At 41.4% G+C, this 23050-nt stretch overlaps 2 protein-coding genes across 6 annotated transcripts in view; one reads left to right on the forward strand and one right to left on the reverse strand.

Annotated features, from left to right (window-relative positions):
• The window catches only part of MYH11 (myosin heavy chain 11), a 61889-nt gene extending 60888 nt beyond the window's left edge, over positions 1 to 1001 (forward strand). For 3 of the 4 annotated variants that reach the window (XM_080383980.1, XM_080383982.1, XM_080383981.1), the window contains one exon: positions 301 to 1001. In XM_080383980.1, coding sequence (XP_080240106.1) covers positions 301 to 439 — 139 coding nt within the window. In that variant the 3' untranslated portion in view covers positions 440 to 1001. The remainder of the gene's footprint in view (positions 1 to 300) is intronic. The other variant, XM_080383983.1, reaches the window with a different exon arrangement.
• A 2010-nt stretch (positions 1002 to 3011) lies between these two features.
• On the reverse strand, positions 3012 to 20324 carry NDE1 (nudE neurodevelopment protein 1). Of its 2 annotated transcripts, none has more exons than XM_080383999.1 (9): positions 20122 to 20324; positions 15212 to 15341; positions 14027 to 14180; positions 9583 to 9731; positions 9098 to 9234; positions 7866 to 8045; positions 6686 to 6777; positions 5516 to 5652; positions 3012 to 4430 (listed from the first exon to the last, which is right to left on the reverse strand). In XM_080383999.1, the coding sequence occupies exons 2-9, from the start codon at positions 15295 to 15297 to the stop codon at positions 4337 to 4339; spliced, it is 1029 nt and encodes a 342-aa protein (XP_080240125.1). In that variant the 5' UTR covers positions 15298 to 15341; positions 20122 to 20324; the 3' UTR covers positions 3012 to 4336. The 2 variants fall into 2 exon arrangements, with proteins under 2 accessions (XP_080240125.1, XP_080240126.1); XM_080384000.1 differs by having other exon boundaries at positions 20246 to 20264.
• Positions 20325 to 23050: the final 2726 nt, after the last annotated feature.

Genomic DNA, 23050 nt, shown 5'->3' on the forward strand with positions numbered 1-23050 from the left:
AGTGAAATGAAGGTGGGGGACATACATAACACGACAGATGAGACTATTTAGATGAGAACTTTTAAGCACAAGAACAAGAATCCCATCACAGTTCCAAGCAACTGGGAGTCTCAGCCTGTCCATAAATCACTCTTACACACTACAGAACAGGAAGTTTTATCAGAGGCCCACAGCTCTTGGCTGTTCTGAGCTTAAAAACACCAGCCCCACAGATACTGTTACAAAGCTCCGTGCTTAATTGTGAGAACTGCAAATGACTTAACACCTGATTGTTTGGGGTTTTTTTTCCTCTTATTGCAGGAGGGGAAATGAGCCAGCATCTTTTGCCCCACCCCGTAGATCTGGAGGCAGAAGAGTAATTGAGAACGCAACAGAAGGAGGTGATGAAGAAATGGATGCAAGAGATGGAGATTTCAATGGAACAAAAGCCAGTGAATAAACACGCTTAAAAATTGCACTGCAGCAAGGGGAGGGAGGATGATATTTAGCACTGTATAAGTCTACTCTTAGTGTCAAGGTCACATACACCCACTCCTCTGGCAATGATAAAAGCACAACTGCCTTGTCCCCAATGTATAGATTGACATTAAAAGTACTCCAAAACTTATTTTACCATGAAGTGTATTTGAAAAGGTGGGGTTTTTTTAAACAGAGTAATTCACTTCGAGAATCTTCCAAAAAGTGAATTCTAGCAGCTCAGAGGATTTAAATCCCAGTGAACTATAGTGAGGCTGGGATTTGTGAGACTGTTGTGGGGGGTGGGGGGTGGAAATACATTGGTCAGTTAATCTTTTCTTAAACTTTCATTTTGTCTTGAGTATTTGATCAATATAGGGTTTTCTCCTGGTTACTCCATCCCTGATGCACTATTCACAAGGTGGAAGTGCCTTTTTAATCACTTACTGAAAAATAAAATATCATTTGTTCAAATTAAGTCAACTGTTACAGTTTCATATGCACCATGGATGTGCTTACACACTAATAAAAGGCTATAAAAACTACTCCAGTATTCTTGTGTACAGGTGTCACTTGGGTGCAATACAGCATGTTCAAGGGGAATGGGGGATGCAGTAGAAAAACTTTACAACTCAAACACTTTTTAGAGGAGGTAATCTGTAATCATTAGAACAAAAACCTGATTTTTCTCCTAAGCAATTGCTTTTGAAGGAATAAAAAAAAAGTATTACACTGAACTGAATGTAAAATGACATGAAGTACTTGGGATAGGTTTGATTACCTCATGGAATCATGGTGGTGACTGAGGTGCCCTGGGCTGTATCCAAGGGCTGACAGACACGACACAGGACCTGCAAGAGACTTGCAGCATTCTGGTGCAGCACCCACCTGGAAAGCAGGCAGGGCCCTAAGCAACTGTCTTAGGCAACTGAACCCACCCTTGAAGTCTGTATGTGTAGGGTGTATTTCCAACTAAAGCAGGCTGAAAACAGAAACAGCAGCCCACACTGCATGCAGTGAGGCCAAGCTATTCTGCATTAAGGGATGAGCATGCAGTTACTATTTGGTTTTGGAGTACTCCAAGGGGACCGCAGCCCACCTCTGGGAACTATCAGGACCTACCACAAATCCATTCAGCTCTAACACTTCCAAAGAGCAGCTAGCTTTGTGGTCACACTGGGGCAGTAAAGAGCCACGCACAGCAAAGCTAGGAGTATTGCACCAAATGAGTACGGAGCACTTACTCGGTGTCCCAAGACTGTACAGCAAGGGAACCTTAAGTAGCATGACTACAGGGCAAACAAGTCATGCAAAAACACCCACCTTGACAGCTAATGCAATCACCTTCGAAATCTAAGTATTGTTCCAGAAGGCACAGAGATTATGAACTAGAGATTCAGACCAGGCATGATTTATAGCCAGCAGAATCAGAGCCCAACGAATTCTCTCTGCTCATGAAAAAGTAAAGGAAAAGAAAGAATCCATTTGGAGTGATCAAGACAAGCTGCAGCAGAAGGGGATTAGGAGCTATCAGCTAAGACCTTTTCATCAGTCATGGAGCCTAGCTCTGCAAACATGCTCAACAGCTGGCTGTTACACAGCTTGTGAGCCTGCATGTGTGGGAACAAAACCAAGGAAGTCAGACCTCATATAGGATGGTCTTAAACACCAAAGCTTGGAGCAGAACCAGAAAACTGAACACAAAGCCCTTCTAAAAGGAATTAATCTAGAAAATTCACATACATAATAGTAGAGGTTGGTCCAATGGTTAGAGCATTGCCCTATCACTTGACAAACTCAGGCTCCAGTCCCTGTTCTGCAAAGCTTGTGACTAAACAGGGAGCCAGAGTTTCTTTAGTAACACCGCAGAAAGTATCCTTCTGCAATAGTGGCTGAACAAAAGTTTCTCTCCCAAAACAACTTTCCTCTCTATACCATTAAAGAGGTGACTGTTCTGGACTAAATTTTGACAATTCTCAATAGCATATCCACTCCTACTCTGTCTGATTATATCTGTAGTCACATTAATAATATATCTGTAAAATATATAATACTAGCACAGCCATGATTTTCCAACTTTCTACCTTATCTCAACGCTGTGTCTCTTAACTGCAAGCCAACTTGCTCACCCAGCAGGCAAATTCTAGCAAGATAAGGAATACAAAACTTGTCTCTTGACAGATCCCTCCAGACTACACAGTCCACTGAACCATAGCCCATGTGCTTCTGCTCCTCACCCGTAAGAAAAGTGTCAACTGCCTGTGTGAGCAGACAAAAATCATGTTAAAACAGTCACAGTTCAAGATTTTCAGATCGAGCAATGCCAATACTAACCACTGTAAATCCTAAAGGCATCTTTAGCTATAGTAATATTTATATTCCTTAGGGCAGGAAACCATGAGAAGAGAGAGATGTAGGAAAATCTTTGCATACGATTCAGCAAAACAATGTCTCTTCCAGTTTCATCGATCAGAAACAGATGAAACACTGGTAGCAAACACCTGTGCATAAACCACAGTGACAACTTGCAAAAAAAATCAAAATCATTCAACAACCAGCATTCAAAATAAGCTTTATTCTGCTCCCCAGTTAAGCCAACTTTGTATATGGCCTGAATAATGGGAATGATCTGTGGTTATTTCCTGTTCCAGAGAAATAGATGCATCAGTGGCCATTTTCACAGCATTTTCCTAAACCAAAAAAACAAACCCAACAATGCATTCTTTTTTCAAGTAAGCTCTCCCCACCCCCACAAACAAACCATAAAAATTGTTCAGTCATGATTATTTCTGCAAATACAGGCTTCCATAAGGTATATTAATACTGTGAGTGAACCTACTCAGTTTAAAAAACAAACCAAAATGCAGTCGTATGCTATAGGGAAAAACGGATTTATAAATATTTTTCTACTTATATACACTTGTCTAGCATAAAGGACTTTTCAGGTTAAAAAACAATTTCTAAATTAGTAACAGCTGAAAGCTATATTTTCATAGAAAATAAAACAAGACAAAAATCAGTAACACCCAAGGCACATTAATAAAGGAAGATTTGGAAAGCAGTAAAGCCCACCTATTAAGATGTTAGAACTAGGAACTTAGTCAGGTCTCTTGCTTCCTACAATAGCCAGGATGTATGGCTGACAATATGGAGAGGAAAAAAAAAAAAAAAAAAAAAAGAGGTCTACATGATAAGCCAGTCCAAAGTCTCCTACCTTGCTGTTAACTCTGGGACCTTCCGAGTACTCTAAGCACTAAGCATTCCTCATCTTTAAGCATGGTTCATTCTTAATGGCCAATCATTGCTTACAAAACTATATTACCACTATAGAGACAGGGTTTTGTATAGGAAGATTCTGACCAGCAAACATTCCACAAAGACCTGAGCAGCTTCCCTGCAGAAATACACCTTTCTCCACATAAAACCACTTCTGTAATTCAGGTGATTACAGCGTACAGCACCCATCATAGACAACCACCACAACCAACTTTTAAGCCAGAACACCATGGTGCTATAATTAACACCGAAAGCCAAACCCTGAGGAGTTGCATAGGGAATGCTGTTGCTGTTGCAGGTAGAGGGAAAATGGCTTTGACTGGTAGTGTCAGAAGAAGCAACTTTCAAGGAGTTATTTACAGCAGCTGATGTAGGAAGCAATTCAAGTCCTGCTTTGCTAGGCAGCACTGCTTTATCATACTAACCACAGAACTTGGCTGAAGCACCAGACTGGGCATGGCCACGGGAGGCCGTTGCCAGTTGCAGATTCTTGAGTTCTCACCTACCCTGAGACTGCTGCCTGATTGCTCATTGATATTCTCTTTAAAACTGACATTTAAAATATATATTTATTTTTTTCCTTTTCCAAAGCCAGCCAGTATTTTCATAGCAGCATCTTGACAACACTTTGTGAGGGATGGCTCATTGGTCCTGGAATGTTTGAAGGCCGTGTTCCAAATTCCAGGCGTTTCACTAACCTGCAAAGACAAAGTAGAAGTTAGTGCGTTTCTTGCTCAGTGTTACCATCTTCAGAGTAACTGGTCACTTGGAGTATAACACTCAGCTTAACAAATCAACAGATAAAGGAATATCACTCCAAGGACTAAGTGAGCCTGTTACTTAACTGGGCTGAGTTTCTACTGTAACACTGAGCTCTTCATCCCCCTGAGTAGTGACAGGCTATCTTTTACAGGTGTTGGAATTTCAGTTCTAGCATTACAGCAGTAGATGTATAATCACCTGCATGAACATGTAAATGTACAGCCCTTGAGGCTTTCTTGTAGGAGCTTTCATGATGTTACTCTCCAGGCTGGGATAGAAAGTACAGTATGGAGCACTCCCACATGACAACTTTGGGCACTGGACAAACCAGTATTCCCAGCACAAGGGTCTAGCTGAATATTAAGTCTGAAACAAAATGTACTATAGGCACTTAATTGACAGATAATCTAAAGAATATTCAGTACAGGACTAGCAGAGTTTAAGTAAGACAACCAATTCAAGCATTCAGACAAATTTGTAAGTTTATCTCAGGTAACTTCCTGTCAGCTGCCTCATAGAAACACATCTTAGCAACCATAAAGCATTCTGCCTGAAGAAACCCATTACTTTCCTTTTTTCCAGTTCTCCCATAAGTGAGAATCTTAACTATGATAAGGGAAGTCCCTACATGCCATAATGTTCCTGAAACATCACTTGTACAAGAACATAAAGCATAAAACAAATCAAGCCAATAAGCAAGAGTTCCTCTGCCGTACTTTGTCCCAGTTAAACACCAGGTTCCTAATAAAATACATATATTAACACACACTTTGAATTTGTGGTTTTCAGAACTTGATTCTAGCTAGTCTTCGAATTTCAACAGCTAGTGATTCCAAATTTTAAACCAATGTGAAACATGAAAACCATAATCCTGAATAACAAAATCCCCTATCTTTCGAAAATTAATCTGTCTCTACCAAAACAAAGATTTAACACTATGTAACAGTACAGCCACCAAGTTCTAACACCAACACAAAGTGTTTGTTCTTACTAAGACACAACAGCAGAGAACAGCCCTCACCCTGTATCACACAGAGGCTGATGAGGACTCAGGCGTGTTTCAAGGACATCTGTGTTCATGCACATGGACACCGTGGTTCTGTTTGGAGACTGGTCATACACAAAGTTTCGGCAAGATGCAAGTTTGGACTCCAAAGCCTAATGTAAACACAGATGAGGCAAGTGTCAAATATCACCCTTCTCATTTACAAGATGGCATTGTGGCACACCAAAACAGCATTAGGAGTGCTTGGGGGTTGGGGTTTTTTGTTTCTTTTACAGTAAGTTGTATAAGTAAAGGAACCTGATAGACCCTGTGCCACATGAATTCTGAATTTTTGAAGAGATAATGCCAGATGTCTCTCTAAAGCTGAATCTCTCTTTCTGTAGAGGATGTGAAGGAGTTGATGCTGTTCACCAGGAGGAATACAAAATCTTCAGCTTCCTCAAGAGAGACTGATATCTATCTTAGAGGCATCACTTTTTAGATAACTAAATGTTCATTTGAGCTAACTGCTTCCCTAGACACATATTAGGTTGTATGTACTAGGTGGTACACCTGAGGAAACTGAGCCACAGATACCCTATTCTCCACCACATGCTCCCATCCTAGATCACTCCACCTTAGTTGCTGGATTACTCTTCAGTTCTATCAGTCCTGCAGCTCAGCCCACCAAGAAGTCATACAAATGCTTGTGCCAACACAGCACTCGGGCATAAGTGAAAAAACAGAAGTCAGTCATGGGATAATTCTTCCAACATAAGCACTACTTTAAAATGTCAAACTACAGCTTAACATGACATTAGGCCTTGCTCAAAAGACTGCTGGACTCTTCAGGCAAATTTCACCAGAGCCCTTTGGGCAACAGGCACCAGCTTCTTTCCTCTCTGCCTTTCACAGGAGCAGATCCCTTCCTAATTTGCTTATGCCAATTTATTCTTTCTGCACATGCACTTTCAGAAATGTGTAGAGGAAGATCTTATCCCTTGGAAAAGCAAAGCAGGGTCTATCTTTATTTGAGGGTTGGTCAGAAATGTAAAGAGCCCAGAACAAATTTTAAGGCCACGCTCAGCGAACCTCAGGACAAGACACTCTTTCCAGTCTCACCTGAGCAGCAGCACAAATAGTGTTGGCTGAAGTTTCAGACACCAATACCCTTCCAAGAGCATGGGCTAGCAGGTAATCACTCACCCCCACTTTTCGCAGCAAGTCTCCCACAATGTTAAGTGCAGATATTCTTGCAGCAGGTGTGAGAGGGGTTGCACCAAAACTGTCTTCAAGACCTGCAGGGCAGGTTAGATAATGATACATTACTCCAAAAAATAAAAAAAAATAATATTAAAAATAAAAGCTTTGACACTAGTGTGAAGACAGCCTGACATACAGAGCAGATGAAACATCAGTATCTTCACCTTCTTGTATCTCACCTCCAGTTCTTTCATATCCATTAGGAATATGAAACACTGTCTCCCTGAGATACCTCAAGTTACACTGTCCTAAGCTAAAGTCTCTAGATGTGCTGTGGCTTGGGTTTCTAGAGATCTGCTCTATTACTCTGCATCTCTCTTTCTGCAGTGAGACCAGAGGGATGTGTCCTCAGAGAGAATCATCATCTCATTTTACTACAAATCTCCAAATCCTCTCACTTTCACAGAAGCATTAATTCCTCCACACAAACCACATAATTTTAGGTTAAGCATAGTGAAGCCCACAATCAAACTTGGTTAGTGCTCAGAGCTATAATATCAAATCATCAGAATGTGACAGTACAATCCCCTGCATTTACACATACACCAACACAGTTACACAAATTTATGGCTTTTTAAGCAAGATGGGAGAGTCAGTGTTAGAGGTTTGCAATATTGAAATAATCAGTGCTCACAAAAAATAGGCAACAGATATTACTGACGTGAAAGCAGAGATACAGTCGTTTAGTACAGCTAGGATGACTAGCCAGTGTCCTGTTGTTCCAGAATAAAAAGAAAGCCTCTCTCAAAGAGCACCTACTTACACAGAGAGGCCAATTCAAGTAACATGAGTGTGACATTAAAGATCACGCTGAAGTTTTTAAAAATCTTTCCTCTAAGTTGGCCAACATCTCTGGGACAGTTGCAAACTAACAGTAAAGTCCCAATAGTACACCTTGTCCTCACAATTATTACTAGACAGTTCAAGTCAAATGGAAATTAACAGCCTATGAATAAACCCCAAAAGTCACAGTCTATGAATACTGAGATCACAGTGCCTTGATTTACGTGTATTTAACTGAAAGACTCAACTCTGCTCCCTTCTTCTCACTCCTCCTTTAGCCAGAAAATTGTAAAAACAAGAGCATCAAATAGTATTTCTTTGCTGGTTCCCTGTTGCTCACCTCTTCTAAATGTTGCAGGGGTGGGTATGTGGATGTTGGGTGCCCGGTGCAGCAAGGGAGTTGAAGGCACAGATAAGGATGCTTGAACTGCAGTGTCTGTCCTTTCTGTTTCCAGGGTAGCTCGCATCGGTGTTTTGGGTTTCTCCTGTTTCTGCTGCACTGCAAGCTCTTGTCGTAGATCTGTGAAGGAAGCAACACAAAGCAAGCCTTTAGAGTATGTATCCACCAAGATAAAAACGGGTGAGAAGGTTTTGCTCAAAATATTTTTCCCCTTGTGGAGGTGAAGTCACTTATCCTTGTAAAGATTACTCCAGGCATATGTCCAAAATCTGAACCATCACTAAAGGCTTTTCCAGGATTGTGGCTCAAGATGTTTTTCTAGCATTAGTTCAGTTGCTATTACCAGGCTTTAATTTTTGTTCCCTTCCACAAGGCTCCCTTCGAGGCAGGAAAACTCCTTTCCAAATGTTACTACAGGCTGGTTAGGCAGAGGCGTATCAAGGCTAGGCAACATGGCACACCTTGGCTACATTCCAGCTCCCTGCCAGGTTGTGAACCTACCCATTGTACCCTTTTCTCTTCTACCCTAGTTTCCACATGAGCTGAGGTGAAGTGGAAGCCACATCATTATCTTACCAAGGGACAGAGCACTTCAGTCCCACAGCCTGGCTGTAGCTTATGAAAACCACTTGAGGGCAAAGAATCTGAGCAGATCTGAAAATAAGGTGTTCTTCCAGCTCCATGGTCTCTTCTCACCCAGCCTTATCAATAAATATCAAAAGCCTAGCACATGAGACTATTCAAAGGTAACCAGAAGTCAGTCACAGTCCTCCTGTTTCACTGCCCCATTAGTATTTCATTGACTCCACTTTTCCCAGGCTAGGAAACAATGAGGTTAATGGTTATTAAAGCTGACCTTCATGGGTTACAGGAAGCCAGCCTAGCACATGCCCCAGCTGGACTGGCTCTTCTTAACCCCTCAAGGCCCTGAAGCATCACCACAGATTAGGAGGCTGGAACACACTGCTGCTTCTGCGAGCTGCTCTAGAATAAGGTCAGCAGTTGAAGGAGTAAGGGGGAACAGTCTCAAAGCTTCCTCATTTGCTTCTGCTTTTCAGAGAGCAGATTTAAAAGATGCAGACTTAAAAGTCAAGCTCTAAGATATATGGAGAGGACTGAACAGCTACAAGCCAGGAGGGGAGAGAGGGGGAAAGATACAATTTCTATCTAACCTCTAGCTTCATCTTTCAGGCGCTGCACAGACTCCAGAAGGTTTTCTTTCTCATCCAGTTCACTTTCCAGAAAAGCATTCCTTTCGATAGCCTGGTTTAAACGCTGTTCAAAATCTTCCAGAGATATTATAGTAGCTCTGAAAAAGAGTGCACAAGATGTCACTACCAGATCCTTCAAGCACATAGAGGAACTCTCTCTCACAAGAAAAGGGATAACATCACATTCATTCTTTGTTTGGTTTGCTTTGTATTCTTACTATTTTATATTTTAGCTTGTAAGATATGAAAAGAGTGCAGGGTAGGGTGGAAGTGGAAAGGAAAAAAAATTATCACATTTCCCATCTGCCACAAATGTCTTAAACCATCACTCAAGTGATTAGTTTAGAATGGCAGTGCTAACAAGCACAGCATCACAAACAGCTCAGTGACACTACACTCACAGGACAGAACAGATGTGGAAAAAGAAAACACAGAAGGTAGGTCACCTCTTTGCTCTTTCCAAGTCATCATTTGCTTGCTCGAGTTCTCGAATGTATTTCTGAAGTTGATCTTTAATAGCTTTTGTCTGGGCCAAGTCATCTTCCAGCGCAGAGATTTGCCTGTATCCCTCCGAATGCTGCATTTCAATCTTTTCCTAATCAAAGGCAAATCAAACAGCCTATCAGGTACTTAGCAATGCAGGTTTTTTCTTCTGTGACCCTGAGTTTCTTTTAAGGCAGATGCTGCGAAGTTTTTTGAGAAACATCACCTTACATATGGTAAAACGCCAAAAAAGCCAATTGCTCACATACTTCTGGGCAGCAGACAAGAGTTCTTCCTGATACTCCTTATCAAACAATGGTGCAATGGTTCCCGACCTCCACAGCACAGGGCCATTCCTTGCTCTCCCAGAGAGACTCAGCATAATTTCTGAGCTGCAAGAGCTTTAGCAACACACAAAGCAGAATGCAAGAGAAGCCCTTGTTTTCAACTCAAATAAAAAGTCAAGCAGTACTTAGGAGCCTAAATAAGAAAAAAAAACCCACCACCATCCAAGTGTCCTGTAGGCAGGTTCGTTACCTGGTGTACTGCACCAATTTACACACTGAGTCAAGGTATTCCTTATTTCTTTATTCTAGTTTGCACAAAGTAGGGAGCTAGATTGTAACCCACAAAGGCCTAGCTCCCCAGTTGTCAAACCTTTGTACTATTTATGTGTATCAACAAAGATACCAGGCTTCAATGATTAAAAATTACACAACTTTTTCATTACCTAGTACTCAGTTTCCTGTTTGTTAAGCAATTCTCTCACTTATGTTAATTAGTCCGCATGCTCAATCTCAACTTTGAGTCAGTGGTCACAATCTTCCCCTGTGGGCACTCCCTTCCCAATATTTTTGCTGAGCTCATTGCTAGTGATAAGCTACCTATCAGCTCATCTACCTTGTGGAGGTGCTTGTGAAGTTCCTTTTCTAAACAAAAGAATTTGCCAAGGCTTAACACTCAGCAGGACATACAAAATGCTTATAGCTTGAATTAACCCTTAGAAAATCATTTGTTCTAATTCTCTTAAAGCCAAGCTACTAACAATATGTTCAATTTTATTAATCATTTGATATTGCAATTACATAGTGCTGTGGAACCGGCAGGATTCTCCATTGCCCCTGTGGTTTTATTAGCCCAAAGGAGGTTCAGAGTTCTAGATCATAAAACATTTCTGGTGCAGTTACGCAACGTACTTTGGATGTGAACCTAAAACAAACCATCTCACTTTACAGCAAGTGCACAAGGGTACATTTAATAGGGGCATAGGCAGAGAGAAACACTTTGCTTCTCCATTAAATCTCTCTCTCCTGCTATTGCTGCTATATATAGAATTAGCTCCACACCATATGACAGGAAAATCTTCACAGCACACTGTCTGCTGCAACACTTGACATTGCACCACCTTGTTATCAGATTGTTGCAGACTGTCTTAAAGTTTTACTGAATCTTTCTGAATTTTGTGTTTGTTTGTGAAACAGTTAGCTATAAGAGCATCTTGATATTAAAGAGTTAACCTCCATGTTAGCATTATGTTAGCACTTATTAACCAATGATGTATGAGTTGCTGTGCTGCTTGTTATCCAAGACTGTTACTTGAAGTCCCTATGCTATAGACCATAATAACCTTACTCTCTAGACCATAACCAGAGCACCTGGGTTCTATTGTGTATAGGATGAGTTGTTGGACAACTTGGCAAGGCAGACATCTAGCCATCCAACCTGGCAACAAAACTAACTTTTAAGGTGTCCTGAAGTGAACTACCTTCATTATAACACTAAAAAACACACCCACCGGTGAAGAAAAGCCTTGCCCAGGTGAAGACCCTTCCCCTATACAAGCGTAGTAACAGAAGAGGATGACACAGCAGTTACTGTTACATGTAAATTACAAACCAAACATTGTAACTGGAAGTGTACAACCTTGTGATTTTTGTGTATAAATGCAACAGTGAAATCTGCATAGGTGTGCTTGATTTGTGGAGATGCCACTGAAGAGCCAGCACTACAATAAAGGAGTGCCTGCTTCTTAATACCACATTGGTGTTAAAGAGGTTTGATTCCCGATTTCGGTGACAAGATCACTTCAACATGCCAGAGATTTTTTTGAAACTCCAAGATTGCTGTATAAGGAGCATTCCTGAAGTGCTGTCTCCATCCAGAATTTAAGTACAGCACACAAAGTCACTGAAAACAAATCCACGCACTGGAATTTGAAACCCATGGCGTGTAGTCTAGCTTGACTGATAATTTGAAGACAACTATTTTAGCACAAGAAATGCGTAGACAAGGAGGAGGGAAAGAGATAACTCATTCTGAATTAAGACATTCTCATTTGATTCCAGATCTCTGGAGCATAGTTACATGTTGAATTTAAGAGCTTTCAAGCCCAAAAGGGCAGATTACTTTCAACTAGCTTTTCAGGACTCTCTAAACAAATCCTCCCAATTATTTCCATTTCCATTATTTCCTTTTATTTATAGGTAGCATGAACTCTGGTTTCTGAGGCAGGCACACACTAGGCTGGTAAGCTCAGAGCCACAAGCTGTGTGGGCCGTGCAAAGTTCACTAGTGTTGACCTACATGCAGACATCAACCCTTGATGGGCTCAGTTAACATTGCTGTTCAATAGCCTCCCGAGTTTAATGCTTTGCTCTTGAATTGATTCACATAAAAGACCAGAACTGCAAGGTTTGAGTCTTTGTTTTTAGCCAATTGTAATAAACTATCAGCTGACCTGGCCATCAATGGTGTCTCTGTTCCTTCACTGCAGGCTTTCAGTGTAGTGATGCAGTTTTCAGGCTGCATGAATAGCCAATTGTTAAAAGCTTTGCTTCAAGCAGAATATGTATTAAATTATTCTTCACAGTAAATAAGCGTATTTGAGAGAATCTTAAGTTACCTTCCACTTTTTGAAGTTATGTTGTTTCCTACTGTTTTCATTTATAACTGCTTTGGTTGATTAATTATCAACTCCTCTCACCCCAGCTCCTCTGGAGAAAGAAAATAGTTCACACCCTCCTCAGTGAAATGAACTGCTGGTTTTATTTTTTTCTCCCAAAATCCATCAGCTTCCACAGATTTGTGTGACTACATGGAACAGTAGACCAATACTCCATACAACATGCAGAGCATTTAATACTGCTAAGGCACTAATACAGCAAGAACAAAGATCAGTGAAACATGACAAATACAATGAAACAAGCCTTGGAGGTTTTGCTATAAAAAAGCTGGGAGGGATTACTAAATTGCTGTTAGGGGGACAGGAAATTTGCCTGGAACAGAATTATTTCCTTAAGACAGTAATTTGAACAACAGTTTAGACAAAAGGCAATGCACACCTGGATTAATCCAGTGATTAATCACTTTTAATCAATCACTTATACAAATAACTTCACTCCCATTAGCTCATTATTGCATCCAATTGAGTAGAGTAAGTGTTATTTACATTCATCTCTGCTTCCACAGGTATTGACCTAATCCTACAAAACGCAGTGTAGTGTTTCTTGGGTGACTATACCTCAACTTTAAGTAAAAGGCCAACAAGATCAAACTTGAAAAAGGCACACAAATTGCAGCAAAATTATTTTCCTTTTTTTAGAAAACTTAACATTATTTCCTAAACCTGTCAACAAGCACAGGGGACTAGCAGCATCTTTAGTGAGACTGATATGAAGCAGACTCATCACTCTCTATATTCTAGATCACTTCATTACTTCTTAAGTCACTCTGGTGAGAAGTTCATATCCCTTATGTTTTATAATTATAGAAGTTAATACTTTTCAGCTGGTTCTTAGTTTCACAGAAGGCTAACCAACCATAGAGAGGATAAATTATTTCTCCCCAAGTACAGACAGATTCAGTAACAAAACCAGGACTGAAACTGTTCTATGCCTTTCGGTTCAATATATTACCTGCTTTCTGCTGCTTCCCAGCTTAAGTGGAATGCCAGATAATAAAAAAATCCAGTGAGCTGTGTATTTACGTGATGCAAGAACACTGCTAGAATGTTTGTATTTTTATTGTTCTGAATATTATCTGTGTCTGCACAATGCAAACAGCCAGAACATTGTGAACAAAAGCACTAAGTAGATGGAAGGAGGAACAGAACAGCAGCTCTATCATGTTTATGTTTAGTCTCTACTGCAAACAATTTTCTCCCATCTCAAATCTATGCTGACATAGCCACAACCTGCAAAGAATGGTTCAGGAACATTACCAAGATATCCAGCACCCTCAAAGCAGACATGATAATTTTTCAAGACTTTCTTTTTTGCAGTTTTCTGTCCAATTTCTTTGTAATGCTTAAGGTTGCTCTCCACAAGGCAAGCTGAATCTGCACATGCCTGTCACATTCACCTTTGCACTTAGGATGTACATATACTGTATGCGTCATCTGGCTCTTACCTTAACTGACTCAAGCTCCACCCGCAGACGATTGTTTTCTGACAGAAGGTCTCTGTTTCTGGATTCTGTTTGCTGCAGCTGAGTCTCCAGTTCAGCTTCATACTCTCTACTCCCTTCTTGGAATTCACGCAATTCCTCCTGTGTATTCTCAGCACTAGAGAGCAATTCCAGTAACAGAACTCATCGTAACTAACAAAGATAAAATATCTCTCAAAGTAAAAAAAACCACAAAACTGTCCTTTAAAATAAAAAGCTCTATACCCTTCTCCAACACACATACTCAACAGGAAGAGAGGACCACATGCAAATGTATTCCCATCAAGCATGAAAAGCCACCCCATAGCAAACTGGTAAACCAACAAAAAAAAAAAAAGCCCAAATCTAAAATTCTGTCTTCATACTATAGGTGTTAGGGACATGTGGAATCTCTAGCTTATACATTGTCCACTTCCATCTGCATATTTCATTTGTTATTCAATTCAGTTATTTGGAAATATGAACAATGCCATTTTTGATTAGCAAAAAAGTGAGAAAAAGAGAAAGATGGCAGGAAAGATGTTCTTATATTCTTAAACAATTATATTGAAATAACTATCCAGCAAGCTAAACAAGAAGCACTGAAAGGTCTGAACACCTGGTCTAAGAAAGGACCCATCAATATCAGCATATAAAAAGTCTGGATGGATTTTTGTTTTACCCTTTACTGCATTTAGAGCAATATACTGAGCTCAAGGGAAGAGCAAAGCGTGTCCGTTCTCAGCCAGGGATTCTCCTCAGCTACATGCTGTCAAACCATTCTTGATCCACACTGAGATATAAAGAGTGAACAGCAGCATCCCTCTTTCTGCAATGACCCAAATCATCTGCCCCCAACAAGACTCTGCAAGTGAGTTACATTTACCCATGCTGCCCACAGACTGTAGGCAGAGGCACAACTTCAGCACACACAGTCCTACTCAGACCAGAGCAGGGACTAAAACCAGCAGTGCCACAGCAGCACAGATTCACTGCTCAGACTTAAAGGACTCTGGGCTGCTGTAGTTTATGCAGAAGCATTGCTAATGCTACCACTCAAGATAGCTGAACCACCCTGAATTTACTGCCTTATGTGGTGCTATGTATGTTTTTGCATGCAGTGATATGCACCCTATCGAACAACTTAGAGGAATGAAGCCCCCGCCTTACCACTGCTTGTATTTCGTAGCCAGCTCCTTCCAGTATCTGGTTTCCTCTTCCAATGAGCTGAAGTGAGGTCCTTCTGAGTCTTCCATGATGAGTCCTTGAAGTTTAAAACTCCCGTTTCATTTCCCCCCCTCTGGAAAATTAAAGGATCAAGCATAAGAACTAATGCAGTGAGCTACCTCACTACTTTTTGCTGCAAAACAGAGCACGCCTCTTCCCAGGAAGTTACTGCACACCTGGAGACCAAACTAAAGACCAGCCGTGACAGGGCTCTGTTGGCGATACTGTAAATGTGAAAGAATCACTACTGAGTAAACAGGTCCTCTTCCTCAGTCCTCCCACGGCTGCTGCATGCTTACTCCACATCCCTAGCAGTAAGCACCTTCCCCACCCTTTGACTACGAAGCACTGAGCACCAAACCTCAAATTTTAACTGCAGCTGTGCCAATGCACACGGAACACAAGTGAAAGAGAAGACAACTCAGGCACAATTTCAGCTCCAAAGACAGTGCTATTGAAGTTGATTCCAACAACCCCAAATACACTTGCTATGAAATTAAAGAGAAACTTTGGAGACACCAATAAGGTACTCAAGATACTAATTTCCTGTGTTAACATTTCCAGAAACACCTAAGCTTTTTTATGGACATAACTGCTGGACACAAGAAAAACTTCTCCCTAGGTCAACATAAACAAAGCTACCCAACTTTAAACCTGAAATATCACAATCCATGTATGGCTGAGAGCCACAACGTATCTGGATACCTCAGAGAGCCATGGGAGAAGAGAGCTCCAGAAATTCCCGGGGAATTGAGGTATAAAAGCTCCACAGAGGTTGCAAGATACCACCTGGTTGGACTAGGTATGCAGATTGCAGCAACACAGTGAGCAATGCGCACCATCCAGCTCCCCTGTGCCAGCATAAACCCAGGAAGAGGACACAGTCCCAAATGGGAATGACACATGAAAGCCACAGGGGAATCAAGAACCTTAGGTTGGTCACTCCCACCTGAAGACTTAAGTATCTTGACACCACAATTAAATAAATGCCCTCTGATGTGCATGATGCCCTCTAATAAACAGGTCACTAGCAAATATTTTATATTAATTAATCTTGAGAATGGAGAAATATCAAATCTAATGCTCTGGACAACCTGCCCATGGTCCAACCCTGGGCGAAGCAAAGATTCCACACAAACATTATCAATTTAATAGAAACCCAAATCGATCACGAACAGTAAACTAAGGTGGAGTTGAACAATTCATGACAATGGCAGTTGTCAGAAAACTGTATTGCTGAAATTTAATGACTGAGGAAACACAGTTCTACCAAGTTTCAGCTCCAGATCTACTGAGCAAAACATTTCCTAGAGGTAATCTTGGTGGAATAAAGGGGGGGAAAATAGCCAAAGATTTATATTGAGATATATATTGATATATACCTATATATCAATATATAAAGATTATCCCTGCCTTCTACTCTTCTTAATTATGATACTTGGGACATGCTGGAATAGACCTTCCAAGCAGCATGTCATAGCTAAAGAAAATGTGCATCTACTGAACATCTATCAAACCCAATGGAAAAAATTACTCATCACCTGTGTTGAGACTTTCATCTTCAGAAAACCAGCTGGTTTAAACAGGATTAACAGCCATCTATCTAATAATGCTATTGAGACAAAGTAGTTTTTACCTCTACCACAGTCAACAGTATCAAGTACTCAAAGCTAGTCTGATGATTTAACACTCAATTCATACATACCGAAGCAATCTACAAAGCACAAATCCTTTTCACAGCCCAGGCAATTTTCAGATTACTGAACAAAAAGTAGCTGTCACAGCTAAGCGGGCTGTGCCCACACATCTCAATGCACAATATCAGCTGCACACTCACAGAAATTACACTATTACTTAGAAGGGGAGCTGGAAGGTAAGGGGAAAAGTTACTAAGCATTAGTGTTTATAATTCAGTTTCTTGACACAAAATGTTAATTAGATTAAGACAGGTTAATTAAGTTTTCCTTCTAACAAATAAAACCACCGTGTGATGTATTGACACACTTCCAGCAAGAAGTCTCAAGGCTGCAAATCTTGTATGTATTTATAGAAGTATGCACTGGGGAAAAAAAGGAGAAGAAAAGGAGTGTGAGTAAGGAGGAGTGATTTTCCAAATAGTATGCTTGCCCATTAAAAAGAAAATCACGAACAAGCATAATTAGCATTCTTGACTTAGGACAGTTTACAACACATGCACTCTATTATTTTTAAGCGAACTGAAAGTGCCTTTGATGTTAATGAGCATGGTCTTATGCTCAAGGCACTGCATGTACACACACCAATCCTTGCAGCACACTCGTGAATAAAAAAATTTTCTTTCATAGATGAGGAACAGGGAGGGAGGGTCAGACACAAAGAAGTGATGCAGGTGCAATGAGAAACCAAGAAGGCCGCGCATCCATTACTGTGGTCAAACCATTCAAGAGAACAGCAAGCCAGTTTCCTTTAAATGGTTATTTCCCACCACTCAGACAACAGGAAGTTTTCGTATTTCTTCAAGAACAGATTCCACCCAGGGCATGCCTGGTTTTGCTACACAAATTGAATATATTTCAGAAGTCTCCAAAGAGGAATTCTTCTGACACAAGCGTTACAGTAAACCCCATACCTGTGTTCAGACAGTAAACAAAAAGAAGTCAGAAAAGATACAAGATGGAGTGCAAGACATCTTGTTCCTGAAAGCTTTCAAAAAAACCCTGGAAGCAAAAGACAGAGCTCCCATTGGCCTCAAAAGCTTGAATATGCTCTTATCTGGCTCTCACTTGTGGTTTTATACTGCACTTTGGAAGGACTAAAAGAATATACTAGTTAGCATTTTTTTCAGATTGCATGGTCACATATAAAAGAACTTTTCTAAATATTATGCCTTGGTTTAGGGAAAGTTCCACAGGACCTTGATAACTTTCATAGAAGCATAAAGATGCTTTTCCCTTCAGTTACTAAGCATGTCTTTGTAAACTGTGAAACATGACAAATTATGGATCCACTGAGGATGTTATCCATTAAGAGTACACTATGCTTCACGGTTACCATTACTAAATAGTACTTACAATTAAAAATTTATTGTTAAGTTGCAAATACATGGCAGGACGTGGACCTATACTTATTCCCCAGAGATGACACAACATGGCAGAGATTGTTTCACTACTGTGCAATGCCAGACATTTTTTGTCCACAACACACAAAGAAGACCTATTAGGTTCCCTGTACATATGCACTACATCTTGGCTCACAGGAATTTTCAAACTAACCAAAGATGCAAGATACCAACTTAAAAGAAAACTTCCAAGTTTTAGACAAAGTATTAATGCTTTTTTTTATCTTTCTGAAATTTAACAAAAACCCACCACAGTCACAAAAATCTCAACTGCCTGTAGAAAGGATAGGGCTTTGACTTCTTATTTTTCCCCCTGCTGCCTTCTCACCTTGATTTTAATAGCTTGGAGACAGCATGCAAACTGCCTGGAGAGTAATTAATTAAACCAATTTGGAACTCCTCATTGTATAGACTCACAACAAAAGGGGCAGTCAAGGAGGGTGAAGGATGTTTTAGCAATGTTTTGTTAGACACCGGCAAATGTGGAAAAACAAGAAAGTCAGTCAGTCTGTGGCAGGCAAACACTGGCTGCACCTTCTTTGTTTTTGCACACATGAAGCCAGAAGAGCCATCTGGCCAGACTTCCTGCATGCAAGCAGCACAAGTGCTGGTCACAGACATTACAAAACCTCTACATCATACAGGAAGTGGACGTGTTCATGGGTGGGGAACAGACTTCTGCAAGGAGAAAAATACCTCAGCATAAATGTTGCAGGAAACCATTTCATACAAGTGAGAGCAGAACTGCAAAGTTCTGAAGAGAAAAAACATTAAGAAAACATAAGAAAAGCCAAAATTATGGAAAGAACTTCAATTTGAGAATCAGAGTTCACCAAATTCATGAATACCTAAACTTAGATTCTGTTTCAGTCGTAGAATAAAGGGCTCGAAACAACCCTGCATACCGAATTAAAAAAAAAAACAAACAACCAACAACAAACAAACCAAAACAAAAGAACATTTTAGCTTAGTGAACAATGTTGGCCTATCTTTGTAGCAATGCCTGATGGTCTGAATCAAGATAAATCCATATTATAACAAAAAAGTAAAACAGCATAAATACTGCTAATTATTCATGGCAGAGATGATAAATCTCCTATTAGATAATTTTTCCTAACCATAAACCAAAACAAAACCCCTCTTCGATCATGAAAAGTGCCTTTCCCATCCTATGAAAATTTAATTTTCTTAAAATAGTCCCCCCCGTGCAAGGGTCTTCCTCTAACATAAGTGCCTATTTTCTTTTGTTTGAGCAACACAAAAGAAGATCACCGCAAAACGGAAAGAAAAGGAAAAGGTCATGGGAGTGCCAGCATGACTGCACAATCCCACCGCCAGCACTGAATTGAGTCATCATCTTCTCAGGGTCTTCTCTAACTCCAGCAAAGCCCTCAGCTTTTCGGACACCGCTCCAGCCCCAACGCTTCCGAGTTCCCGGTGATTCCTAAGGCGACTCCGCCAAGTTTTCTCTCCTGAAAGGCCCGACCGTGACGCCCCCAGCTGCACGCCCACAGGTCAGCCAGGCAGCGCGCCGGGGCTTCCCGTTCCCATGCGGAGCACGGAGCCAGGAGGGAGACGAGCTGAGGCAGCGGGCACGGCTCCCACGCTTCCCCCCGCCGCCAGCCACCGCCAGAGCAGCCCCGGCAGCACGGAGAGACCCGGGCCCGCCAGTGAGGCTGCGGGAAAGCGCGGGGGGCCACAGACCGGCGGGGCCCCCACTCCGCCTCCCCTTGCTCCCCGATTCTGCCCCAATTACCACCGCAGAGCGAGGGACACCAGGAGGGGGTGCGCCGCGCCGTAAACCGCTCTTGCCTCCTCTACAGGCGGCAAAGAGCGCTCCGCCAGCGGGGGAAGCCCCGGAGCGCTGCCCGCTCCCTCACCCCGCTCCCTCACGGCCGCCGCGGGATCGCGCCGCACCGGCGCTCGCCGCTCGGCCCGGCTCGGCCCGGCCCGACACGACCGCCCCATTGGCTGCCGGTCACGTGCGGCGAGGGGCTCCACCAATCAGCACCGCCAGAACACCCTACTGGAAGGTTTGGAAACTTTCGTTACTTTCAAACGGCGCCTGGGGGCGGGGCTGGCGGCCGGGGGACCCCGGCCTGTCCCGGTCACTCCGCTGCCGGCCCCGGCTCCGGCTCCAGCCCCCAAAGTGGGGAGCGACGACCCGTCCTCGGCTGCGTGCTCACGCTCAGCGCTGGCACGCGCCAGCCACGCTAAACCTTTCCACCAGCTCTATGAGCTACAGCGGGCAAAAAACAAACAAAAAAACCCCCACATCTTCCAAGATGTTAACGGTATAAATCAGTATTTGCCACCATCCTATAATTTTAAATACATGTTTTCCCTTGAAATGTTCCAAAAGAGGAAAATCTTTAAATCAAATATGATTTTTTTTATTATTATTTCAAAGGCCTCTTCTGAAAAAGCAAGCTGTGAGGCAGTGACTAACTACGATTCTATTTAATGTCAGTGCAACATTTTGAGACTAGAGTCCCCTTTTCAGAACCAAGGAATAGGCTTCCATGTCACTGAGGCCCGTGTTGCAAGGACAAAGCAGTCCATGAAATATTAGTCACTTGCGGTCATCTACCTCTCGGCATGATGTCATCATGCCAGAAAAGGAGCCGCAAGCATCCGCAGGTGAAATGAGCTCCCCGGGACAGAGCTGCAGCTCACTGCAGCCAACAAATTCCCATGCTCTCACCAGGCAGGATCAATATGAAGGGCGACTGAGGCATGCGGAGGCTTTCTCAAGTGCCCTAGGTGTGTTCCTACCGACAGTGCACACAAACACTTGGTCATTAGGCGTGTCTGGCATTTGTTTCCTGAGTCAAAACAAAAACGCAAATTATCACATATGTAGAGATACACTCCAGCCCACATACATATGGCCATATGTCACCAAGTATCACTTCACACCTCTGCACTATATTTTACAAACTGCTGGATGACAAGCACCCACACGCAGGGCCCCCGATCCCAGTTCCATTTACTCCTGTGATGCAATACCTGCTTGGAGCAGAGTCTGATCCTGAAAAGACTTCACTGTCTAAATTGGGAATGTGCCTCTCCCAAAGTCTTGGGAGAACGAGCCTGGGACTGTAACAAAGAGGATGGATGCTTTTCTGTAAAAATATTCCACTAGATGAAATCTGTCCATAGGTAAGGTAACTTTAACTGAAAAGGGTAAGCAAAACAATTATGCTTTCAGGTCAGCTGTTCTGCAAAATATTATTTTAAGGTCAGATGTTTAGCAGAAGTAATGAAGACAAGCTATTAAACAACTTATGAATAGAAACCTAAATTAGGTATTTAAAAAATTGGGTTAATAGCAGTTTGCAGTTCTGTCATTACTCAGGAATGTTTTAATTGTCGGATAAGTTACAGAGAATAAACCACATACTATTGTAGTATGTCCCCAGTAATTAAAAAAAATTACACATTGTTTGCAAGTTTTGGACAAAGGACATTATTTCCACACTTCAAACAAATCTTTGAGGATAGTGTGACTACACAGATGATATCAAAGGTACACGTGAGTATTTTTAGTAGTTCTCTTAAAATACTTGTAAAACATACAAAAAATCCTCAGATCTCAGAGGAAGCTCTTAGTTTCTCATCTGATTCTGAAACAGTGTAACAGCACCCTAACAAATGCCAGAGGCTCAGAGGCACTAACAGAAGCACTACTGTACACAAACAATAAATACTAAAAAAAACTTTACTATAATTACTATCACTGCCTTGTTTGCAAGAATGGGAATACTTGTCTGTTTTAAAATTAGCAGAGGAGAATAAGAAATTATATTATGTATTTATTTTTACTTTGCTGATGAATAATTAATAAACGGCAGATTTTGTGGTGCTGGTTACTTTAATGAGAATGCCACACTGATTCTTTCATGAAAGCTAAGTGGCCAAAAACGTGTAGACTTCATGTTCTGCTAAGATTGCAACACCTTATCTTAATAAGCTTCTTATGTGAAAAAAGATTCGCTTTGCTGCAAGAATTAAATAACTCGCCACAGAACCACCCCCTCTATGAACAGAACAGGAAATGCTTATCAGTTGTCATTACAAACTACTGAACTTTTTTTTAGTGGGTTACTGATACCCATAACAAGATGTGACAAACAGAGTATCATATGGAAATACTGCTATCACTGAAGAGCAAGTATTTAATGTCAATGAAATGTATTTCTGTCTCTTTAAAGTTGTTATATAATTGTCATCAGGATTTGCATATGCTTAAGCAAAAAAGAGATTCTCATTAGTTTAAAACCCTTCTGATATCTTGAACTGACAATTTTTTCATGAAACTGTCAAGTGCTTATTAATAGCACTGGTGTGTAAGCAAAGTAAAACAACACCACTCAAGGCCTTAATACACAGCAGCATTACACCCTGCATGAACCATGATAGCAGGGGCAAGACTGGGTGTAAATACGAGCATTGTCCCTAAGAAGACTCTTAACCTTGTTGGTGGCTGCAGTCCATTATGCAAAGGTAAAGGTAAAATGACAACTTAGTTTAATGCCATGATGTCATTTATGATTGAAAGATACTGAACCACCAAAAGCAGATCTTCGCCCTGCTCTGTCACTAACATCCCTTCTTCAGGATCTGCCATGAGCTACCTGCATGCTGAGGAGCAAGCTCAGCCTGGATGATAAGGATTTGCTGCA

The sequence above is a fragment of the Falco punctatus genome (genome assembly GCF_963210335.1).
Source record: "Falco punctatus genome assembly, chromosome: 4".
In the NCBI taxonomy this organism is placed as follows: Eukaryota; Metazoa; Chordata; class Aves; order Falconiformes; family Falconidae; genus Falco; species Falco punctatus.